The sequence below is a fragment of the Haliotis rubra genome, unplaced genomic scaffold, assembly GCF_003918875.1.
Source record: "Haliotis rubra isolate DU_JTF1 unplaced genomic scaffold, ASM391887v1 Scf373, whole genome shotgun sequence".
NCBI lineage: Eukaryota > Metazoa > Mollusca > Gastropoda > Lepetellida > Haliotidae > Haliotis > Haliotis rubra.
Window position 1 is genome coordinate 55,639 of NW_025767050.1, and position 15,311 is coordinate 70,949.

General features: G+C 40.6%; 2 protein-coding genes across 2 annotated transcripts; both read left to right on the plus strand.

Annotated features, from left to right (window-relative positions):
• The first annotated feature begins 3,164 nt into the window (after window positions 1-3,164).
• On the plus strand, window positions 3,165-4,355 carry LOC124286027 (neuronal acetylcholine receptor subunit beta-3-like). Its single transcript, XM_046722342.1, has one exon. The coding sequence runs from the start codon at window positions 3,165-3,167 to the stop codon at window positions 4,353-4,355; it is 1,191 nt and encodes a 396-aa protein (XP_046578298.1).
• Window positions 4,356-9,847: 5,492 nt separating this feature from the next.
• Window positions 9,848-10,900, plus strand: LOC124286028 (neuronal acetylcholine receptor subunit beta-3-like). The gene has a single exon (XM_046722343.1). The coding sequence runs from the start codon at window positions 9,848-9,850 to the stop codon at window positions 10,898-10,900; it is 1,053 nt and encodes a 350-aa protein (XP_046578299.1).
• The last annotated feature ends 4,411 nt before the right edge of the window (window positions 10,901-15,311 follow it).

The following is a 15,311-nucleotide window of genomic DNA, read 5'->3' on the forward strand; positions in this document are numbered from 1 at the left end:
CGGTAAGATAAATACGTTGTTCACTGGTCCCTCGGGGCCCATGGGTTGATGCACCCTCGATGTTTGTTTATGTTCCCTGAGCCCGAGACCAGTGAACAACTCATAATGTCATGTGTTTAAGTATCACACCTGCCTGTCTGTGTAATTACATAATGTGACAGAGACCGAACTCGGGCCATAAATCAATGCGTTTTGTTTATGGTGTATAGCCTGATAGGTGTTAAGTTCAAATTGCATGTGGTCAGTGATCGAAGTTGTGTATTGAATATTGTCATTAGCTGACAGGCAGGCAGACACATAGGTTTCCGCTTCACTGTTACTCTACCCAGCTCTGTGAACAACTGGTATAAATCAATGAAGGGTGTTTCTGACAAAATGTCCGGATATTGAATGTCCTTTTGATAATGGGGATGTTTGTTGCCAGTCTTCTTTAGTTATTTTAGACTCCCCTATTAAAAGAGATGACATAGTACATACGAGCTGAAACCTTTCAAATCTGCTGGTAAGGATAATGTCATTATGAGTATCAGTTTGTTGCAGATGTTATGAAAGCCCATTTTGAAGACATGTGAAAACGTCAATCACGTTTTTTCTAGAATGTCCTGATAACGATGCCATTAGAACTACATTACATACCAATATTTTCTCAGCTGAAGTCTCGATTCAAACAATTCTTTGCATGCTCGGTATTACATAACATATTTACATCCAAAAGTGTGTAAAATACATTATGGCAACACAGAGATTTGATGAACATTTGTATCTCATACAAGTTTCACTCCTATACAACTTTTTACATTTGTTGTGCCTTTGCCAACGACTAACAAGGTGTATTGTATCCATCATTCATGACAACAGCTATGTTGTATGCAATGGTATTAAGCAATAATGTTATTAAAAGAATTTAAAGGATGGTTATTTATTTTAATGTTCAAGGGGCGGTGGGGTTGCCTGGTGGTTAAATCGTTCGCTCGTCACGCCGAAGACCCGGGTTCGATTCGCCACATGGGTACAATGTGTGAAGCCCATTTCTGGTGTCCCCCGCCGTGATAATATTGCTGGAATATTGCTAAAAGCGGCGTAAAATGAAACTCAGTCAGTCAGTCAGTTCAAAATTCACACATTTGTCCTCTGTCTGTATACATGTCCATGAAAAGGCGTTTTAAGTTGGACAACATTAGCCCAATCCATTTGGAAAACAAAGCTGTCTTATACATCCTGAACTGATTTTTTAACTGAAGAGAATTTTGTTACTTTCGGGTCGCGTTCCACTGCTTTACAAAAACATAAGAACATGTACATTTACATTACAAATACAAAATGGGTTCCAGTGTTAGATAGTACCATTTAGATATGGACGTTAACCTTAGTAATGCCTCCTTCTTTGTCTGACTGTCAGGTCATCTGAAACATGGAAGGATACGCCTGCTAAAGTATGGTGTCATAGCAGTCTAAGGATTTCTACAAGACAATTTGGGCGCAATGTTTCTGAACGGTAAGCTGGGAAACATCCTCTTCATTGTGTAGCATTTGCACTATCTTTTGTCAAGTGATAGATCTATATTCATGAAGAATGTAGGCCTCCGGCCCATTTTCATACAAGTGGTCAGTCAGCATATAATGTAATAGACAATGTAGCCTTCATTACACACAGTGCACACCCTTTTATCTACAGGCATATTAACATATCTGCCTGTTTCTATTTTGAGTCCATGGGAACTGGAAGGAAACTACACCATGGGCACGCGAATTATGCAGTTGTTAATCCTTTGAGATATAATTCCGTTCCAAAGGTACCTTGAAAGAAAGTATGATTTCAAGTTTTAGAACTGCTGAAAAGAGTGCCAGTCCTGTTCAAACGAACATTTTAATCTTGCCATAAGTTCCGCGATAAAGGATTGTTTACTACTTACTGTTTGTGACTACCAGACATAGCCAAATCCAAGTCGAAACAATAAGTACTTCAATTTGGAAACCCAGTTATTCTTACCAGTATTAGCTGCTTGTTAAAACATGTTATAACACTTCTTTAGATACCTCACAGAAGGCATATATAATAATCTAATCCACAATTTTATGCAAAAATATACAAAGGGTATCTGCCACATTCACCCAATAATGTGTAAGTTGGTGTCCATGTCTTCACTCCAAGGAAGCGTTCACATGAAAACATATGAATGGTTTCTATATTTGTTACACTATCTAAACCCCAAACCCCAGATCCATACAGTAATATAGACATAATGTTAGTGTCACATATCCTGAAAAATAATTCAAACAGAATTGGGTTAAATCTATGTAATGTCCTTAATATGCCTAACAGGACCTTTCTAGCCTGAGGAGCTGCACTTGTGGTATGCTTATCCCACCATAATGTTTTAGTAAAAGTAATAACCAAATATTTATAGAATGGCACGCACTCGAGACATTTCTCTCCATAATACCATGTTTCCCTTCTCGAGAGAATACCCCCACTCTTGAAAACAACCACTATCTTTTGAGATGTGTGCATTGTGTAAATCTTGGTGATTATTACACGTCTGTTGAACTGCAGGGCAACTAAATATTGTCCTTGTGGAAAGAGTTATATGTCAACGGAGCCGTTCTTCTCTTTCCGAACGATTAATTCATATCCTAAGGACCGCACACAATTCCCTACCGCCCTACACAATGAACTGTTTGCTATTCATAGACAAGTGCACTGCTTCCTCATGATGCAACATCGACCATCAGTTTATCTCTTTAACTTCACCAATCTACTAGTTGTCAGGTCGTCAGGTAACATCGACACCTGACATTACGCGATTTACATGCTGTTTTATTTTTCTGTTAATGGTATATCTGACGTTCATAAACATTATTAGGAAAAGGGCAATTAGTGTAAATCAATATAGAGGCTATCAAGTCAATATTGACACATCACCTTCCCAGATGTGGTACTACACGGAAGTGGACGTTTACACAAGTAACAGCAAACCAATTACACGGGAATATCGTGAAAAATACCACACGTTTACCTAATGATATATGACATCAAACCAATCAAATTCTTCCGCTCTACTCAATGGTACATTGTATTACAAATACGTTGTCTCGGGTAGAGGCTAGCAGTAAAGATGCATGATACAAGGTGTGAAGACAGTGTCTTGTGATAATCTGGAAACATGTCTCCAGTCCATCTGATCTTCTTCTTCGTTGTTTCAACGAGACAGATGGCATTGTCTGCCACCATTGATGACTTATATCGTCTTCGTCATCACCTATTCGTCAACTACACCTCAGATGTAAGGCCGTTACTAAATCAGTCACAACTTCTACAAATGGATGTCAGTTTCCGATTCATGAGAATCCATCGCATTGACAACACACAAAAGGAGTTCTCCATCCGCGGACTACTGTCCCTTGCTTGGAAGGACGAGTTCCTGTCTTGGAAATCTGCTGAATTTGGAGGTCTGGGACACTATCACCCGAAGAAGGGGGAGATCTGGATTCCAAGCATTCTCAATGAAGACGGTGTTGGAAACCAAGAGGTTATGGAGACGATAACAAGGCGTGTGTTGTACAAAAACGGATCAGTTGTGGTTCATGTTCCTGGGTATTTCTCAACCTTCTGTTATTTTGACATGACGTATTTCCCGTTTGATAGTCAGAGTTGTGAAATCAAACTGAACTCCTTAGATTATTTTGCTGAAGAACTGGAATTCCGTCTTGTTTCTAAACAAGTGACAAAAATTGGGAAATATAACACAGATGCTGAATGGACTGTGGTCTGGGCTACTATGACAAGTAAACAAATAGCCATTCCTCCACAGAGCTATACCAGTGTTCGCATCTTGTTCCAGTTAAGCAGAAAGCCTTTGTTTGCCATCTTGAACATCGTCATCCCCATCGTCACCATCTCCGTCCTCAGCATGATGGTGTTCCTCGTCCCCGTGGAGTCTGGGGAGAAGTTGTCCTTCTCACTGTCAGCGTTGTTGTCACTGGCAGTCTTCATGAGCTTCATCAGTGAACAGATTCCTGCATCGTCGGAGAAACCGCCACTGCTGGTCATCTACCTGACGTCGATGGTTCTGCTGAATGCTATGTCAGTCGCCAGTACAGTTCTCGTCTTGCTATGCCATCACCGAGGAGCTTCTACCAAGGAGCCCAAAGAATGTAACAGTTCATCCAACCCGAATACCACTGGTAATGTGATGGAGAAACCTGGAATACTAAATTCGTTGATCGGCTGTGGGAAGAATAAGAAACATATGTCAGCCACCCGTGCCTTGAACAACACGCTGCTTCTGCTGTTTATGGGAGTTGTGATTGGAATTACTATTGGTGTCATGGCCCGAATGACGAATAACAACTGACATCATAGATAAATAGAGGTAAATAGAGAATACTACACGAGGCCTCATTACATACATATTATACGAAACGAGTGTCACGAGTTTCGTATAGTTCGTATGTAATAAGACTGAGTGTGGTATTTTATTTATTATCCACGTCTTACCTGCATAAAATTGACAAAATAGCGTATTTTTTTGTTTTCATGCTTTCAACCCGAAACTGGTTTCATAAAGAGGTTGCGGAAGAATTTTTTTGCATGACGTCACACTGTATTGACGTCACTACGCCATTCTCGTCTGCCCTCTCGTTATCAAAGGTACCCTTGGAACCGACGTCACGATGCATGTCAGTTGTCGTCGCCTCGTACTGCCTCTTACATTAGACTACTCCGTAGCACACCGTTTCTTAGTTTGCAGTTGCTTCACTCGGCTAACATCACTGGCGGAAACATTACGTTTATGGTTATCGACGGATAAAATGTCTCAGTTCGACTCACAATTTAACAGCGGCACGGTAACGTTCGCAATGTTTACATTCCCACAATGCATCCGTGGAATGTGGCGTGACTAGTCAGGTTCATCTGGATGTACTGATCTAAACTTACGTTGGTAGTAGAAATGCGACTTTCATATTGCCCCATTTGGTCAACGTTAACAGATATAATTGTAAAATAATTTAGAGAGGATATTTAACCCGAACATAAACCGTCATCAAACTGTTTTCCTGGTAACGTGCGTCTTAACGTAGGGAAGCAGACACGTCAATGGAACAGCACGTCAGTGAGCGAGGATTGTTAATTTAGATCACCGACACCGTCGTTTTTTTGTTTGTTTTCTGCCTCAGATTAATCGTAATTAACCTTAGAAAGTATTAAATTTGGCATCTTAGAACAGAAATACCGTTCGCTCTACCACCATGTATAGTGTAATAAAGTACACTTTTGCCCTGAACTATTATAATGTAAAGCGTGTGACGTAAAGGACGTAGTAAAAGTTGTAGAATGAATGAATTCACGTGCTTGTAATGAATGAGAAAGTAGTCCCGTCACACAGTGCCCTAACTGAGAGGTCATCGATTAACCTATCAAATCATTAGAATCTCAGGTGAAGTCGTTACGGCACAGATCAACGCGATACGACACCCGTGTGACGTACGAAATTAGTATGTACCTACCCATACGTTGACCACGTGAGTAATAATAACTATATACTTAATATATGGCAATGACTAAATAATTGTTTTGATCTGTGACATTAAAGTGAGTCATTGACAATGTGCAGTTATCTATGGTACCGAATATTTCCCTACCTTTGTTGATGATAGTTTGACACAGATTTCCAACGTGCTCTCTGTCAGGACTTTATATTTTGCTGACCCAGCAGTCAGCATGAACTTGGGTATATCTAGTCAAAAACGGAGTCTGGGTCACCAAAAAGAATGATTGGTATAATGAACATTTTCTCATGCTGTCGATGTCATGCAGTCATGCCGCACAATGTCCCGATTCATTGAGTCACATTTTATGACACGACTGTTTTACTGAGGACCTGTTTGACATGGAATCCACGCATAGTTTGCAATTGCTGATGTCATTGTTTTACTTTCTCTCTCGAGGTCTGTATGGTGTGTGTTTTTTCAAAATGTGTTATTGTACGCCAACTAGTGTTGTTTATAAATGTATCAGTCACTGTCTTTTGCTGACAAAATGTGATGTAATATACGTATCATGTCATAATATATGTGAAATAGTGCGTGCCTTTTAGATTAAACTTGGCCTTCAAAGAGGAAGCTTGTTAAATTGACAAGCGAAGATAAACTTCCCCAACAGACTGTTTTCCTTCGTCCTTCTTGTACGTGCTATAATCATGGAGGACAGCATCCATCTTTGAAATGATTTACATATTTTCCCAAAGAAAGGCTTTTAAAATCATATTTCCGATGTTTTGGGCACCATCCCTTCGTTCTGTCTTCAGGTTATTATTCTAATATAACATAGATTCTTTCCTTTTTGTTGCTTAATGGTCTACTTGAGGGTAACAAAGAACTAAGTAAACAACGATAAATAACGTACTACCTGTATGGATTGTATAACCACTGGTGATCTTACAAGCAGCAGCTGCGAGCACTATGTCTTTGTTGTCATGTTGCTAACCTTGTTGAATAAAGACTTGTTGCTGAAACTTATCGTTTATGTTCTTGTGCTCTTCTACGAAATGGACTATTGAAACCCTTTACATCATCGTAAAATATATGCATGCATTAAATAAGCACCATTGAATCCAAAGATTTTCATGTTTCCAGCTTGGGGTATAATTTTCATATTTGTAGCTTGTACACTTCAGTTTTAGGAACTGATATTGATATGGAAATGCAGAAAATACACGATGGCAAGTTATTGGCATGCATGACACTTGGTGCTAACTTATGCATTAACCACACGGTTATTAGTCGACTAGTTAAGAAGAACGTGTCCTCCCGCGAATGGTCGTCCAAGAGCTTGAAGAGCGAGGAAGACCAATCACCGAATCCTATTCGTCCAGCAAGTGCCGAATACCTTCTGCGTGTAGACTGTTCCTCGCTGTCTGGGCTGAAGTCTTAGCGATCCTGGCATTGCTGTAGCTGTAGAGGTGACCGCTGAGAGTTTATCAGGTAACTAACGAAACTGTATGAACCTCTCCTGCGCTGCTGCTGTTATGCATGGTGGACCGGACCAGGTCACGTGTTGACCCCCTCGTCTGGCAAGGGTTCTCCCATCGTCTTGTACTGGTGCTTGGGGATCCGTGGAAAAACCTGGCTACGGCCGACACCGTGACTGCAGATGGCAGATGCCGTTGTTTCGTTGAGTTTCTGTTAGTCGTGGCAGAAGTTCTACAACCTATTACCACTGCAAAGTAAGGTGTCACGTTTTGTCTTGAAATTTTAGTATTTAAATTTCTCTCTTTAATGTTGGCCTATAATCTGCTGCTTCTTGTTGATATGAACATCCGTAACCCTCTGGTGATGTCTTCAAATGTCATGGTTGTGTGGTTCATTTTCTGCTCCAGACCCAGTATGGAAAAGAAACTACTGACTTACAAATTTGAAGAATACCAGGAAAACGTTTTCTGAGGCAAAAACCGCGACCTTCTTTATTTGGGTCTTTCTTCTCGCATCTAGTTGACAGACTTAGATACAAATAAAATACTGTTCAAATGTGTTGTCCAAAAGATGTATTTATTCGTGACTGAGCATTTCAAAGAGACTGTTTAGCCATGTGTACTAGAAGGCAAAACGTGGTTATATATTGCTTGATAACATATCTGTTGAACTCCTGACTAACACTCACAAGAAATATGAAGTAAAGACAAAAAACATTAAGACTTTACCCTATCATTCATGATTGTGGTCTTGACTAATTACAGAAGTAACAAAATATCACAAAATGTTTACCGAGAATCAGTGGCTAACTATGGAGGAAGCATTGAAAGGTTTGGAGAAATTATGAAGATGTGCGAACAGGAATGAAATAAAGGAGGGAGGAAAGCAGAATAACATAACATAAAAACAAAGTAAAATATGTGGAAAAAGAACTTTGAAAAGATGAGTCAATGCGGTACAAAGAGGAATGAAATCCGAACAAATATTTGGGGCTGATTAAACGCAGAAAACCCTAGGAAAAAGCGACAATTCACGGAAAGAGCAGAGATAAACTACTGTCAATGAGGTCACTGTTAATACTCATGGTAATAAGCAGTTCCCTTGATCACCAGTAAGGTGGTCAAACTTTTGTTGTTAGTGGTTTATAGCCTGGTTTTAATTTGTAAGAATGAATTATTGAATCTATTGTCTTCTTATTTTAATTATGGTCAGGTTGGTTTTATTTTACAATTGTGATATACCCAGTTATTTACTGTCCTTTGTCGACAGATATTTTAAAATGCTTACCTTGTTTTCATCGCTATATGGCTGTAATATTGCCGACGCGATGTAAAATTTTAACTCACTCACTCATGGTAATAAGCTGTAAAATCAAAGAAGAGACAAAACGCTGAGGAATCACATATGAGTCACAGAATGTGATGGCAAACATTCAGATTCAGTGGACAGTAGGAAGAAAGACTGGTGGCACGCAAACAATCACAAAGGAATTTCCAGGAAAGTACAAAGCAAATCAGCTACAAATCGACATCACAGCCACGACACATAGAATACACTGCAGAATGTGATGCTTCATAAATCGATCGTCTTGCAAATGTAAAAGGATTTAAAGGGGGTGGACAAACACAAACTATAATCAAAGCAAACACATACAATAAGAAAAAATGGAGAGGGAAAACCAATCGATTGGAGGAAAAGAGAACAGAGAAATTGGAAGTATAGATAACAAAGTGACATACTGAGAGCACAACGTCCATATGTGGAGGAGGCCATCAGGAAACATTGACAAGAATAAATATATAACGTCTTTATATCTAACTTCACTTCCAATACAAAACCACTCTGCGTCAGTAGTTGACTGTCATAGGTATATTCTTTAAGTTGAGCCAGACACATTCAAAATGTTCGAGTCGATGGATCTATTTGCACATGAGACCCTGAAATATCAGAGTTTTTTATCTGTATAAATGGCAATTTTCATAACATGCAAAACTGTGGTGCCTTGGGGTTGAAAGGGTTTTGATTCCCAGACTTCACGCACGAAAGGATTTTGCCTCTGTGCTTTGGAAGAATCTAATCATTGTTTAGCATTTTCACACTCATCCTGTACGTATTGTATCACCTGGTAACTGAGCATTGTTTGCATGCACGGTTCCCGCTCAGTTGGATCAATAGACATTGACATAGTGGACGGTGCATCATCGTCAACAAAGTCAACACATGTCATTCTGAAACGATTTATTGATATCCTGAAACATTAAGAGTACCAAATATCCCGTTGACATTTATTAGAAATTAAACATTAAGCCGTACACCATTCCCCGTCTCTTAGGACAGTGTACTGTTTGGGCAGCTTTATAATAGGAAGTGTTGTGTTTTCCACGGATACAAACTTCCAGTGTCAGATAACCCGCGCTAACCTCATAAGTATATTGTTTGCCAAGTTGTCAGGTTACAGTGAGACCTGATATTATGATAGTTATCTGCTGTTTGGATTTAAACCCACTTCGGCTTTTTTTCAGCTTAAGGTGCATATGGCATTTGTATTTAGTACTAAGCCTATCCTGTCAATATTAACTAATTCATTGTTCAAAAATACATAGCATGTACAGAGTCTGGTCGAACTGTGTGGAGGATTACACAAGTTGCAGGAAACCAATTACACAGTAGTACCCTGAAACATACCACGCATTTACATTATGACATTAGGCAGCGTCAAGCCAATCACATACTACTTCACTTATCCACGGTACATTGGCCACTTCTGCAGTATAACAACGGAGTTGCCTCCATTACTCCCTCATATGAAGGCTAACAGTGCACCAGAGAAGACGATACAGGGTGTGAGCACCGTGAGATGAGATAATCTGGAAACATGTGTCGGGTCCTTCTGGTGCTTCTCATCACTGTTTCTAGCAGACAGCTAACATTCTCTGCCACCATTGAAGACTTACATCGCCTACGTCATCACCTATTCTCCAACTACACCTCAGATGTAAGGCCGTTACTAAACCAGTCACAACCTCTTGTGGTAGATGTCGATTTCCAGCTCCTAAGGATCCATCGCATCGACAACACACAAAAGGAGTTCTCCATCCGGGGAATACTGTCCCTTGCTTGGAAGGACGAGTTCCTCTCTTGGAAATCAGCTGAATTTGGAGGTTTGAGACACTATCACCCGAAGAAGGGGGAGATTTGGACTCCAAGCTTAATCAATGAAGACGGCGTTGAAGACCAAGACGTTATGGAGACGATAACAAGGCGTGTGTTGTACAAAAACGGATCAGTTGTGTTTCATGTTCCTGGATATTTCTCAACCTTCTGTAATTTTGACATGACGTATTTCCCGTTTGACAGTCAGACTTGTAACATCCATCTTAACTCCTTAGATTATTTTGCTGAAGAACTGGAATTCCGTCTTGTTTCAAAACATGTAACGACAATTGGACATTACAACATAGATGCTGAATGGACTGTAGTCTGGGCAAAGGTGGCAAATGGTGAAATCACCGTTTCTGCACATTACTACAAAAGAATTCGTGTCATATTCCGGGTTGCCAGAAAGCCTTTATTTGCCATCTTGAACATCGTCATCCCCATCGTCACCATCTCCGTCCTCAGCATGATGGTGTTCCTCGTCCCCGTGGAGTCGGGGGAGAAGTTGTCCTTCTCCCTATCGGCGTTGTTGTCACTGGCAGTCTTCATGAGCTTCATCAGTGAACAGATTCCTGCATCGTCAGAAAAAATACCACTACTTGTTATCTACTTGACATCGATGGTTCTGTTAAATGCTCTGTCAGTCGCCAGTACTGTTCTCGTCTTGCTGTGCCATCACCGAGGCCATGTTGACAAGGAAACCAGAGCATATAACAGTTCATCCAACCCGAACACTGCTGATGCTGAGATGGAGAAACCTTCAATATACTGAACATCATTGAAAACGCACCACTTATAAAAGTTCAGATTATTAAAAGCACGTGTAAGGAATTGATATTTTTTGAGTGGATAATAACAGATGGACGACTGACAAAAACAACAACACAGAAAAGACGCTCATTCATTGAAATGTTCCACAGTCAGAAAGGATCAAACACACGTGGGGTCAAATCGAAAAGTCAATATCGCGTGTGACCGCCATTTGCATTGACACATGCAGTTCAACGTCTCCTCATTGAGTCAATAAGCGTCCGAATAGAGTTCTTGAGGATGGCATTCCACTTCTGCAGTAGTGCAGCCTCAAGTTCCCGGATGTTTCGCATCTGTTGTCGCCGCGAAAGACTTTGACCAATTTCGTCCCACAAGTGCTCCATGGGGGATACATCTGGCGACTGTGCTGGCCAATGAATAACCTGGATGTGTTGCTGGGCCAGATACTGCATGGAAAGTCTTGTTGTGTGTGCCCGTGCGTTGTCCTGTTGAAAAGTATGGACATCTTGGTGGTGATTGAAGACAGATACGATGTGATTCTGAAGAATCTGCTCACGGTAATAAAGGGCATTAACTCTCCCTTGACAGACATGAAGGCAGTCCTGTGATTGTAATTTATTCCACCCCAGACCATGACACTCCCACCACCCAAAGGTCTGTCTGAACCACACACTCATCAGCATAACGTTCACCACGTCTACGCCAAACACGTAATCGGCCGTCAGCATTACGTAGATGAAGACGTGACTCGTCAGTGACTACCACACCATGCCATTGTTGTAACCTTTACTGAAAATGCCTGCTAGCCCATTGTATACGCTCATTACGGTGTCTGTCAGTCAGAATTGGTCCAACGTAAGGACGTCGAGCATGGAGCCCTGTAGCGTGTAGACGGCGTCGCATGGAGTCAGCGCTGATGACCCCCACGTCAACCTTGAACTAGTGCAGCAGTCCTGGCAGTCGGCAGTGTTCAATCACTGATATGGACAAGGTCAATATGGCGATCCTGATGGAGCGTCGTAACACGTTGTTGCCAAGGTCATTGAAGGTCACGGGTGCTGCCTGTCTACTGATGTCGTCTATGAAGCCTAACGATGGTGGAGTGGCCAAGTCCAAGTTGTCGAGCAATATCCCTGCTGCTGGTGCCAACCTGAATCATGCCTAGTGCACGTTCTCTTTCGTGAGGTGTTAACCTCGGCATCTCTGTCCTCGTTTCACAATCGTTAGTGAAGCAATGAGAATCGGTTCTCATACACCTGCTTTTAATGTCACAGTCAGTATGATTTCAGAATGAAATTCGCGCTTTTTTCATGGCGTGGCTGCATGTTGATGCATTTTGGAATTAAGAGTCATACTGTGGACAGGAATTTGTTTCTAAAGCATTTTTTCAACTGGACATGCCCTTCGACTTCATGTTAGTTATATTCATTGATCATTGTCATGCTGAAATCCATCTTGATGAAAATATGGACAATTTTAGACTGGTGCGTTTTCAATGATGTTCAGTATATATGACTAAGATAATGCCGACGTGACTCACTCACTCACTCACTCAAGGCGTTGATATTGGTCACTGTCTGGTTTAGCTGGGGCTTTCAACAGGCACTCTGCACACTATCCCTGGTATCAATCAACTCACTGTGCACACGTGGTTCAGGGTGCGGTAGTAACTAACCTGTTTATAATCCATGAACATTGTACAATGCGATTAAGTGCCACCTGACTCAATGATCTATTCAGAATAACTCCCTTTGATAATGAAAACAGTTCAATAGGTCTGCAGTATGAGCTGAGAAATTTACAAAAGCAATTACATGAAACGTATTTACGTCTTTGAATGTTTACTGTCGTCCTTCATGTACTTGCTGCCTTGAAGGCTGACATCAGCAGACACGTATGCATTCTCGTTATTATGAGTATGTTATCAGTCATTCAGCGTGAGTGAGTTTAGTTTTACGCCGCACTCAGCAATATTCCAGCTATATGGTCGCGGTCTGTAAATAATCGAGTCTGGACCAGACAATCCAGTGATGAACCGCATGAGCATCGATCTACGTAATTGGGATACGGTGACATGTGTCAATCAAGTCAGCAAGCCTGACCACCCGGTCCTGTTAGTCGCCTTTTACGACAAATATGGGTAACTGAAGACCCGGATCTTCTAGCCGGATCTTCACGGGTGAGTCATTCAGAGATATTTCCTGTCCAGCTGTTGAAAGTTGCTTGAAATCATTCATAAAATACTTTTTTTTCCAAAGGTGTTTATAATCATATTTCAGATGGTTTAGGTACAATACCTGCGCTTTTTATTCATGTTTTTATTATACCATAACATCTATCCTTCCTTTCTGTTTCTAAGTGCTTCAGTTTATATGCAGCCAGATTGATACACGAGGGTACTTACTGTATGAATTGCATATACACAGGTGATCTTATATCAGCTGTTGTGAGCTCTCTCTTCAAATACACTTTGTATTTGTTAACCATGTTTAATAAAGACTTGTTCTTGAGACTTGTCATTTATATTTTAGTGTATATTTTAGTGGAGTCCCCACCTGACTTGTCGGCTATCTCTTACACGATATATTGTGATATGTAGTTGTCTGAATTTTTCTAAATATAAATCTTTTGTCATTTGGGACTCATGGTTTAGCATGTCCGATGGACTACGAAAACAAATCATGAAACCCTCCGTAAAATATCATCGTAAAATATATGCATGAGCATTAATTAAGCACCCCTGCAATTTTACAATTTGGGTCCAAACAGGCGAGAATACCTAAGCATACATGAATACACATGTAAAGTACGTGCTTCACGCAATATCGCAAACATATCGGCCGCATTTTCACATGCTGCGATGGCGCCAAGCACATCGGCGTATAAATTTCCGAGGAAGACCAATCGCCTAAACGTAATTCGTCCAACAAGTGGCGAATACCCTGGCCGTGTATCCTCGTATCCGTGTCCTCACTGTCTGGACTGAAGTCTTAGTAATCCTGGCACTGCTGTAGCTGTAGAGGTGACGGTAGAGAGTTTATCAGGTAAGTGACGAATCTGTCCTGCTGTTGTCAAAAGTGGACCGGATCTGGCTGGGTCACGTGTTGGCCCATGCGTCTGATAACGGTTCCATCGCCTTGTAATGATGCTTGGGGATACGTAGGAAAATCAGGCTACTGTTTTGTTGCGTTGAACCTCTGTCAGTCGTGACATGTTCTCACTTTACACTTGCTGTACAGTTGTGACGACAGATAAATAGAATCCCATCGTTTTCATAGCCCAACAATTTATGTTGTTGTGTTTGTCCGCCGTGCTCCCACGTGGTTCCGTTTCCCACACTTTGCACTTTGTATTACGTGCACAAATCACTCCCGATGTATGCGGACATGAAACATTTATTTGGCATTCATGTTGCATGAATATCATCTAAACTGCGTCAGATATGTCAAGATTTCCTCCTTTCATGTTGTTGTTTTTTTCCGGAGTATATGATTAAATCTTCCTGAGAGGGTACGTAAGTCCCAAAGCATTCTAGGTAGATTTGAACCTACTGTTATTTTTAATCGTAGCATACATGTTCTTATAATTTACGGCTAGATTGTCAAAAAATGCTGACCGTTGAAGGGATGATGTAAATCCAACTAGGGTCCATGTAGGTAGCAAAACTAATGTAAGTCCCCATGGTCCCTAGTAATAAACAACTAGAATATCACAATTACAACTAAAACTAGTGTGAAAAGTTAAAACTAATAGCACTATTTAGACAATACAATATAACAACTGGCTATAGATCGCACAACTAAAGGTAGATCACCAAACTAGGGACCATGGGGACTTACAGTACTTTTGCTACCTGCATGGACCCTGGTTGGATTTATATCATCCCTTCAGCCGCTGGCGACTGAAGTCAAATTTAGCCAAATTAAAATGACAAAAATACAACATTTAAAACTGCTGGTAAATTTAAAGTTCCTTTGAATGTTTTGGGACTTACGTACCTTCTCAGGAGGACAATATTTTTACGCTACTTCAACCCCCTTTGAGGGTATAGCCCCTAACAATCTCAGTTACTAATCTAAACTACCAATAATAAAATATGTAACTATTTACAAATCAGTTAACAAAGCTAATTCTTTTTAAAAATGCAATAATTAAATGAGAACTAATATTATTAAAAAATCCTTCATAGTTCGTGATTTGAAATAGATATCCCTTGTGATGGAATATTATTCAACAAGGTCAAGCAGGACATGCTTAACCGTGATTCTTTCATCACAAGGGATGCAAAACGGAGGTTCTTCACCTTTTAACAAATATTCATGAGTATGTCTTGTATGGCCAATGCGACATCGTCGCATGATGACCTCTTCAAATCTGGACTGACAACCCAAATAGGTGTAACCAATATATGG